General features: G+C 55.3%; 1 protein-coding gene across 6 annotated transcripts in view; it reads left to right on the top strand.

Moving 5' to 3' along the window:
• DUOX1 (dual oxidase 1) overlaps window positions 1–8,422 on the top strand; it is a 33,311-nt gene extending 24,889 nt beyond the window's left edge. For all 6 annotated transcript variants that reach the window (XM_032343573.1, XM_032343572.1, XM_032343574.1 and 3 more), the window contains 7 exons: window positions 548–675; window positions 4,199–4,352; window positions 4,766–4,998; window positions 5,240–5,398; window positions 6,471–6,626; window positions 6,855–6,983; window positions 7,641–8,422. In XM_032343573.1, coding sequence (XP_032199464.1) covers window positions 548–675; window positions 4,199–4,352; window positions 4,766–4,998; window positions 5,240–5,398; window positions 6,471–6,626; window positions 6,855–6,983; window positions 7,641–7,763 — 1,082 coding nt within the window. In that variant the 3' untranslated portion in view covers window positions 7,764–8,422. The remainder of the gene's footprint in view (window positions 1–547; window positions 676–4,198; window positions 4,353–4,765; window positions 4,999–5,239; window positions 5,399–6,470; window positions 6,627–6,854; window positions 6,984–7,640) is intronic.
• The last annotated feature ends 1,003 nt before the right edge of the window (window positions 8,423–9,425 follow it).

The following is a 9,425-nucleotide window of genomic DNA, read 5'->3' on the forward strand; positions in this document are numbered from 1 at the left end:
GCACTGGGCTGAACACAGGGGTCTCAGGTGGCTGTGCTTACTCATTAATGGTCCCACAGTCCACGCTGTTGTAGCCAAGGCAGGGGCTATGGGGCTTAGACAGAGTCTTGACTCCATGGGGGCAGGACCTGCAATGTCCCAAGTCTAACCCAGAGGGCCCAGAGTTGTTGCCCCTGCCTTCTTTCAGTCAGCACACATTTATATGAGGCCCACAGGATGCCAAGCCCTCAGGAGGTGCTAGGATTCTGAGCTGAACCAGCAGCAGCCTGGTCCCTGTTCTTGTGGGCCCGACAGTGAGGGAAGTGGCAGACAAAAAACAAATGACACCAGTACTGGAGAAATAACAATCAGGACAAGGCTTAGGAGGGATGAGCAGAGTCTGTTGAAATAAAAGGAATCTGTAATCAGTGGTGTGGGGAGAAAACAAAGGAGAAGCCTGGCTTCCATGACCCCCACCCAGAGCAATGAAGTGGGATGGGAACCCTGACCTCTGGCTGCCTCAGAACAGCCCCGCCCCCCTGCCCTTCTCCCCATGTTCATTTTGCAGGGCTCACGGGGGTGCTGCTCCTCCTGGTCCTGGCCATCATGTATGTCTTCGCCTCCCACCACTTCCGGCGCCATAGCTTCCGGGGCTTCTGGCTGACCCACCACCTCTACATCTTGCTCTACGTTCTGGTGAGGGCTCCTGGGGTCTGGGCGGGATGATCCCAGGAAGGCCATGATGGCTTCTCCATTCCCTTAGTCCTCTCAGGAATCCCCTCCACTTCTCACTTCACAGCTGGAGAATCTAGTGTGGGGCTGCCAAGCAGACAGACCCGGGGATGCAGCACCTGGAAGATGGATGCCCTGGCAGGGGTCTGGCAGTAGCAGCCCCACCAGGCTGGTCTGCATTCCTTGAGACACCCCCACATCATTTCTGCCTAGCCAGTGATTCTGTAGTTCCCCGGTGGCTAGTGTGAGCTCCTAGGTGGGCTGCCTACATGCAAGGGAGCAATACCCTTTCTATTTGAGAAAACGTATCTTAATTTGGTTCTGCCACTTTTGTTCCGATCCTGTTTTTTGAGGTCTTAGTACCCCAACCCCTCTGCCCAGTGGAGTGCCACTTGTAGAGTTAATGAGCTTGCTCAAAATGTTTTCACTTGGTCTATTGATAAGATGGATTTTTAAGACTCTACCTGTTCCCTTTCCTTCTCCTTAACCCAGGCTCTGCCTCCCTCTCTTCTCTTGTCGTCCTGTTCCCTTTATCTTCTGTGGGTTTGCCATCAGTTGCACAAGCTAGTTAGTTGCAGAGCTGACTCCAATCTGTGCCTGTGTCATGGTTCCACTTGGCTTCCCTACTTCATGGACACAGGCAGTTCCCTAAAGAGCACCCGAGAGTCCTGCTGAGAAGCTAAACTAAGTCCCAAGGCCCCAGCGTCCCCACCGATGATAGCTTGGCTGCCAACATTCAGAAGCACAGAGCCCAGATGGTTGCCATCTGTCACCTGGCTCCAGGCGGAACTGCACTCAGTCGTGAGACAGAGGGAGAGAGTCCATGGTGGCCTGAGTTAGGCTGGCACCTGGGGGCTGCCCTGCCTCCTCTCAAGTGCAGTTCTGTCTTCACTGATCAGAGGGTCTGTTTCCCTGTTGCCCGAGGCGCAGCACTTCATGGTTCTGAAGATGAATACCCAGCGTTGGGTGAGGTCGTTTCCTAGAACTGATGATGTTTGTTTCCAAAGGGATCTCTGCATTCTTTGGAAGCTGGCTAATTTGTCCCTCCCTACCCACCCTTGCTAGGGTGGAGCCGCAGCCTCCTGGGTCACAGTTTCTGCGGGCGGGCGGAGGTGATGTTCTGGGTCCTGGTGAAAAAGCAGCTGTTCTCGATGGGAGATCCAGAAGGGTGGCCAGACTGACTCCCTGAGACCAAGACCCCTTTCTGACTTATTCCTGGGTTTTGGGGATCACTGGAGTTCAGAGCCACCCTTCCCACCAGCAAGGAAGTCAGCGGCTTAGAAAGGTGCGGGACCCTCTGCTGGGCAGTCCTAGAGCTGGCCGCTAGAGGGAGTCTCACCTGGGGGGATATCAGGGCCGAAACACCCACTTATCCCTCATGGCCACTTGACTTGGGACAGAAAGAGAAGCTACAAGTAAAGGACCCCAGCGTGGAGTGGACCCTGCAGAAGGACGTCCAGGCTCCTGATCCAGGCAGAAGAGGGCAGGACTAGCTCCCCCCACCCCACCCCAGCTCCTCAGCCAACCATGAATCTGCAGCAACTTTGTGGTTTAAAAGTAGAGCCAACGCTAAATAGGATGTATAAACAGAGCGGTATGAGGTCACCCAGACATTGTGCTCAGCCTGGTTCAGTGCTCAGAAAGCCTTGGGGGTGGGTGTGGGCTCCATAATGAAAGAGGAGCTTGGGGAAAGTGGAGCCAGTTCAGGGAAGAGCCCAGAGAGGTTTGGGTTAGTCCTGTGGGCAGAGAACACTAAGCTGGGGACGGGGAGAGCTGAATGAGGCGCCATAGTTCAGTTTAACAGTTGTCCGTTGAAGGGTCTAGTACACATTTGTTCGGTGGTATGCCGTAGTGGGGTGGAGGACGGGGAGACTCAAAGCTAGGCCCTCAGGAACTTGGGATTTGCTGCAGAGATAAGGGCCATGCCCTTGAAATGGTCAGAATGAGCAGACAATATAGGATTAATTGCTGAGCTGAGTGTTCCAAACAGTGAGTTTATAGTAGCTCACTGAAGGGAGTTTCTTTTGGGCCAAACTGGTTAGGGAAGACGTTGGGGAGAAGATGGGACTTGAGCCAACCCTTAAGGAGAGGTAAGCTAAGATTTGACAGGGCAGAGTGGAATCTGAAGAGCATTCCAGATAGAATAAAGGGCATGAGCACTGGTGCAGAGGTGGAAATGATGACAGAATATTCAGGGCACAGATGGGACAGGCCTGGCTGTGGATGGCCCTAGGGTATTAGGTGGTGGCAGGACCTGTGTGGGCTGCAGTGGCCACTGAGGGGCTGTGGCTCAGTGGGGGGGCCGGGCCACATGGGACAGCATAGACAGAGGAGACTGGGCAACATGCAGGATCAGGACTGGGAGAAGGAATAGAGAGCCAGTGGAGAGATGGAAAATGAGTGGCCCAAGAGAAGCAGCAGATGTGGCAAGGAATGGGCAGTTGCTAGTGCCACAGATGGCCAACCGTGGGAGCAAATGAAAGGAGACCTTGGGGTCTGACCATTCATGGGACGGGTGAACTCCCAGTGAGCAGGTCCTGAGAAGAGGTGGAAGCAGAAGCCAGACTTACCAGACTTAGGAACAAGCAAATGGCAAGCATGGGGGCAAGTTGTGTCTGACCTTGTTAGACCAGCTTTTTGGGGAAAGGACAAGAGCTGAACAATTCCTCAGTTATTTCATGGAAAAGGGGGACTGGTTAGGTGTTCTTAGTCTCCAAAGGCAGAGGATAAATTGGGGGAACTCCTTTTACTAACTCAGCAGTTATTAAATGCCTGCTGTGTGCCAGGCAGCAACTGGTAAGAGCTGAGAGTATGGTGGCAAAAAAAAAAAAAAAAAAAAAAAGACACACACAAACCCCCAGTCCAGTGGGGAAACATGTCAATGAAGAAACAACATTAGTGTGGATAATGACAAATGTTCTGACAAATTTTAAATACATTTTAAAACAATGAGAGAGGTAGCCAGGGGAAGAACCAGGGAGAAGGCATTCCAGGGAGAGGGCACAGCAGGTGCCAAGGTCCTGAAGCAGAAAGACTTGCTACGTTTGAAGAACAGGGAAGGGGAAACAGTGGCAGGCAAAGGCCAGAGCATCTCAAGATCCTGTGGTATAATGGGAAGTCCACTAAGGCTGGTTAAGTTGAGATGGCATGATAAAATGAACTTTAAAAAAGTCACACTGGCTGCCTTGAAAAGAATGGGTCACACTGGGCAGCCCTGTAGAAGACCACCCAGGAGGCTACTGCAGAAGACCCATCAAGAGTCAAAGGGGCTGGTTTAGGATGGTTCCAGAAAGGTGAAAGTAGTTGGGGTTGGAAGTGGTTGGATCTGGGAACCTGGAGGGAGCATGGTACACGGAGAGGTGGGGGTGGAAGGTGACCGTGGGGTGGGGTGGGGTGGGTGGAGGATACTAGGGGCTAAGCTCTGAGCTGGCCACAGGCACTGTTGTGGGTATGGCTTGGTCTGAGCCGAATTCTTCACTCTGTCCAGCTCATCATCCATGGCAGCTTTGGCCTGATCCAGCTGCCCCGTTTCCACATCTTCTTCCTGGTCCCGGCACTGATCTATGTCGGGGATAAGCTGGTTAGCCTGAGCCGGAAGAAGGTGGAGATCAGCGTGGTGAAGGCTGAGCTGCTGCCTTCAGGTACCAGCCTAGACACAGTCAGGGACCACCTGGGTGGTACTGACAAAGCCCACAGGGCATGGCCAGAGCCTGGACCTTGCAGTCTCCTGGCCTGGCCCAGTGGAGTTGGCAGGGGCCTTGGGGTGGCAGTGATGAGGGAGCTGGCAAGAGAAGCTCTTGGCCAGGGGACCTGAGCCTCTCTCACAACAGAGAGGGAAGGAGCCCAGGCCAGGCTGCTCCTTTCCCTGTTGACCATGTGTACCAGTGCTTCACTGCCCCTCCTTCGGATGGGCATGGCCCAAAGGGAGTAACGCCTTCTGGTGGGAAGAGGCCTTGGCATATTCCAGAAGGAGAGCTGAGGCTGCAGGTGGGGGAACTTTCTAGAGGCCACAATGGTCCTGGATAGCAGCCTCCTGCCCACTTCCTTTCCTCAGGAGTGACCCACCTGCAGTTCCAGCGGCCCCAAGGCTTTGAGTACAAGTCGGGACAGTGGGTGCGGATCGCCTGTCTGGCTCTGGGGACCACTGAGTACCACCCCTTCACACTGACTTCTGCACCCCACGAGGACACGCTCAGCCTGCACATCCGGGCGGCAGGACCCTGGACCACTCGGCTCAGGGAGATCTACTCCCCTCCAACAGGAGATGGCTGCGCCAAATACCCAAAGGTGACCAGACCCAGGCCAGATGAGCTACCCACCCCACATCCCCTTAGCAGGCCTTGCCCTGCAGCCCCAGGCTCCCCAGCGTCCCTCCCCTCCCCCAATCCAGAGACCGGTCTTTCCAGGTAATGCCATGGTACCCCCTTTTGCCTCACTCTATAAACATACCCGCCTTTCCCTGCCTCCCTCCTCTAGCTTCAGAACTATTGTGGTGGTGGAGCTTAACTCCAACCTACTCTTCTTGCAGCTGTACCTCGATGGGCCATTTGGAGAGGGCCACCAGGAATGGCATAAGTTTGAGGTGTCAGTACTGGTGGGAGGGGGCATTGGGGTCACCCCCTTCGCCTCCATCCTCAAAGACCTGGTCTTCAAGTCTTCGGTCAGCTGCCACGTGTTCTGCAAGAAGGTGAGTGCCCTTTCTGCCTACCCCTGCTCCCTATCACTATGTCCATCTTTGCTTGTCCCCACTGCCTCTGTTCTTCATCTGAAGAACAAAGCACAGTTGGCCTGACCCCAGAGGAGTCAGGGTATCCTCAGACCCTAAGGAACAGAGTTGGAGAGGGTTAAAAAACCCTCTCTCTGTCTTAGAGAAGTGGCCAGCCCCTGAAGGGAGCATTGTTGTTGGGAGAAGGAAGGGAACATTTGGGGTGGGGCAGAAGTGAAACAGGCTCTGCATTCAAGAGGAAGAAGAGGGGAGGTGGTGCGAGGCAGGCTGGTGGGCTGGGTTGGTTCCAGGAACACAGCCCAGGCCCTCAGGCCCCCTCCATCCCAGGTCCTTTCACCCCAGCTTGGACCCAGTAGCAGGCCCCTGCTTGTTTCTCTGGGCCTGGCGGGTGAGTCAGGGGCACAGGAACGCAGCAGGCAGAGGCCCAGCCCATGCGCTGTCAGCACTTGGAGGGTGACAGACCGCTCCTCTTCTCCGCTGTCCATGCCAACTCTGCCTCTGCTTCTTAACTCACACAGCTCCGCTTCATCCTCTTCAGAAGTTGGACGTGGGTCTCTCTGTGGCAGCTTCCATCCTTTCAGTCTCTCTTTGAGCCCATTCCCATCTGCTCCAGGAAGCCAGCTGGGTCTTCCCTAAGGCTGCTCTGTGACGTGCCCCTTAGTAGAACCCTATCCCTCTGGGCTAGGGTTAATTTAGAGCCTCGCAGCCTGAGGAGGGCCCATTGGAGGGAATGGCAGGGCAGGCTCGGACTGAAAAAGCTGCTTCCCACCCCATCAGACCTTCAGCTCACTTGACAAGTGTCCTTTTTCACCACCCCAGGTTATCAAGCCTTCTACCTCTCTATGCTCTGGGGTAACTCCACACATACCCCCCACCCAGAACCTGGCCTCATGGTCCCTGCAACACACCGTCCCCCAGGGTGTCTGGGGAGAGACACAAGCTGGCCAAGACCAGAAGAGTTCTGTTGCTGGATCCCTGGGATATGGGGACCCTGAGCTAAGCCAGGTCCTGAGCTCCCGCCATGTGTCCCCAGATCTACTTCATCTGGGTGACGCGAACCCAGCGGCAGTTTGAGTGGCTGGCTGACATCATCCGGGAGGTAGAGGAGAATGACTGCCAGGACCTGGTGTCCGTGCACATCTACATCACCCAGCTGGCTGAGAAGTTTGACCTCAGGACCACCATGCTGGTAGGGCAGGGCGGCTAGGTGGGTATATGGGTTGGCAGGGTGACACAGATGGCCAGGCCAGGTGCGTGGACAGCCAGGTTCAGACAGCAGGAGGCACAGAGATGGTGGTCCTGATCCACAGCCTCCAGCTCCCTCCCCACCCCATTCTCTGTCTCCTGAGCTGCAGGCTGGCTTGGGCTAGGCATGGACCCTGACTGTCCTTGGCCTGACCTACCCCTGTGCCCCCAGTACATCTGTGAGCGGCACTTCCAGAAGGTGCTGAACCGGAGTCTGTTCACGGGACTGCGCTCCGTCACCCACTTCGGCCGCCCCCCCTTCGAGCCCTTCTTCAAGTCCCTGCAGGAGGTCCACCCGCAGGTCAGTCCCACCCCACATGAAGGTTCTCCTGGCCTTTATCCCCTGAGGTCTGAGCAAACCTCCCAGGTCATCTCCATGAAGGAAGGAATTGATGGGTGATGAGAACACATCACCCAGGAAATAAGTGGGTTTCATGGAGTAGAGAAATAGTAGGGGTCACTCTGAGGGGCTAAGGGGGGAGCAGCAACAGAGATTGCTTCTGTTAAAGCCAAGGTGCCTGTCTAGAGGGAAGGGTGCAGTGACTGAGCTCGTCCTTACCGTAAAGTCAGAGCTACTCTTACCATGAATACCCATCCAGCCCTCACCCTAGATGCTGATCTTTACCATGAACGCCGGGATAGCCACTGTCTCATAATGGCCTAGTCCTCAGTGAGACACTAAGCTAGCCTTTAACTGGAACGTTTATTAACCCAGCCTTGATCTGAAACACTTATCATGTCCCCAAAGGTGACAAATGCCTTCAAGGAGCTGGAGGTTGGACCCACACAGAGCAGGTCTACCAAAACTGAGCTAGATGTAAATACATCGAGCCAGCCCTCACCACACATGGTGCAAAGCAAACCTTTACCAGAAACCTGGAAGGAGCCCTCATCAAGGACTCTTGCCTGTCTTTAACACGAACACTGAGCTAGCCTTCACATTCCCCTCCCCCAACAGGTCCGGAAGATTGGGGTGTTTAGCTGTGGCCCCCCGGGCATGACCAAGAATGTGGAAAAGGCCTGTCAGCTCATCAACAAGCAGGACCGGACTCACTTCTCCCACCATTATGAGAACTTCTAGGCCTCCTGCCCAGGGGTTCTTCCTACTGCCCAGCTGAGCAGAGGTTTGGGCCTGTACCTTACTCTGTACTTCCTATTTCTGACTCCCTCTGCCTCCTCCCCATTCCCACCTCCGAATTTTGGTCCAGGTGGCCATGGTCAGTCATCCATATGGGTTCAGAGACTCCCAAGTCCACAATGTCTCAGCCTGGAGAAGGGGGAGGCACTGGCTGGGAAACAGGTGGGACCTGGCATGAGAGCTGTTACTACTTCGGGGCAAAGTGATACCTCTTCTTCCAAGCTAAGAAAAAGTCTCTAAAGACTGGAGCTGACAAGCAGTGTGTATGTGTATTAGGGGGCTGTGAGCCTAAGGATGGAGGGGGAGCACAGATGCTGGCATCTTGGAACTCCCCCACAAAAAAAGCCTCCCCCTCCCCTAGGTTCCCCACTGTCAAAAGGGCTGGCAAATGCCTTGGGGTGGGGTAGAGGCTGGGCCCTCAGAAAGAAGTCTACAGGAACCCCCTCAGCATCTTAGTCTAACAGCACAACTGATCTTCTCTCCCCAGTTTTTAAACGTGTACTGTAGTCAGAATCTGGCCCAAAATCTATGTAGTGCTCCTCACGCCTTGTCTCTTCTTCCTACTGAAGCAGTCTCCTTTACAAATAAACCACTTTTCTGCCCTCTGGGTTTCTTTATCCTGCCCGAGAGTGGGGGTGGGCACTGGCAGAGGAAGCTACTCCACCAGCCAGCTCACCCAGGCTGGTGCAGACAGTCCTCTGAACCTGCCAGCACCTTCTGGATAAAGGAACCGGCCCAAGGTCGAGTGCTTTAGCTGGAAACCTCTTTCCCAGCTCCCGTTCCTGATGAAGGGCCTCTCAGGGCAGCTAGTGTGGGGCTTCTGGAGCCTGATCAGGAAGGGGTGGGAGTTCCTGAGAAGGTGGGCCGGGCACCAAGTTGTGGGTGTGTGTGGCAGGACAAGGCAGGAGCCCACAGGGAGCCAGTCTGCCTGGCTGGCTCCAGGACCTCTGAGCAACAGGAGTTGGCCACTTGGTGCCTACATGGGTCTTCCCCATAAAGAGATGAAAGCGAGGACACGGATGAGCACATCCCCTAAACACTCTGAGCCTGTTTGCTCATCTCATCTCCAGAGTGACTCAGTACCCTTCAAGTTATAGGGCAAAGCTCTGTGGGAATTTCTAAAGCAGGGCCCAATTTCAAGTGAGATTTTCAATTGTCCTCGCAGAATTCTATTTGTGAGATCGCCTATCCTCGATTTCGATAAAATATTTCGATAGAATAGAAAATCCGAAATCCCATGTTGGACACTATATTCGGATGTTGCAGGTCCCAGGGAAGTGGATGTCCAGCCCCACGGGGAGCCGCGTGGGAGCAGGAGGGCGGGCCTGGGGCGGGTCGCCAGCGGTTCCGACCGGCGGCCCGGTGGGTATTCCCGGGGACATGGCCCACAGGCTTTGGCCGGTCCAGGTGTGGGCGCGGGCCGGGGCGTCTCAGTGGCCGGGCGCCGGGTGTGGCCCGACACCCGCGACTCGCGGTTAGAGGCACGGCCAGCAGGGGGCACGCGCGGACCGCCCCGTCAGGCTCAGCCGCCAGCCGGAGGCCTCAGCCGGAACGTAGATCGGGCCCAGACCTGCAGGCTGCGTTTCCTGGGGCCCGGAGTCCGGG

The sequence above is a fragment of the Mustela erminea genome, chromosome 5, assembly GCF_009829155.1.
Source record: "Mustela erminea isolate mMusErm1 chromosome 5, mMusErm1.Pri, whole genome shotgun sequence".
NCBI classification, from domain to species: domain Eukaryota; kingdom Metazoa; phylum Chordata; class Mammalia; order Carnivora; family Mustelidae; genus Mustela; species Mustela erminea.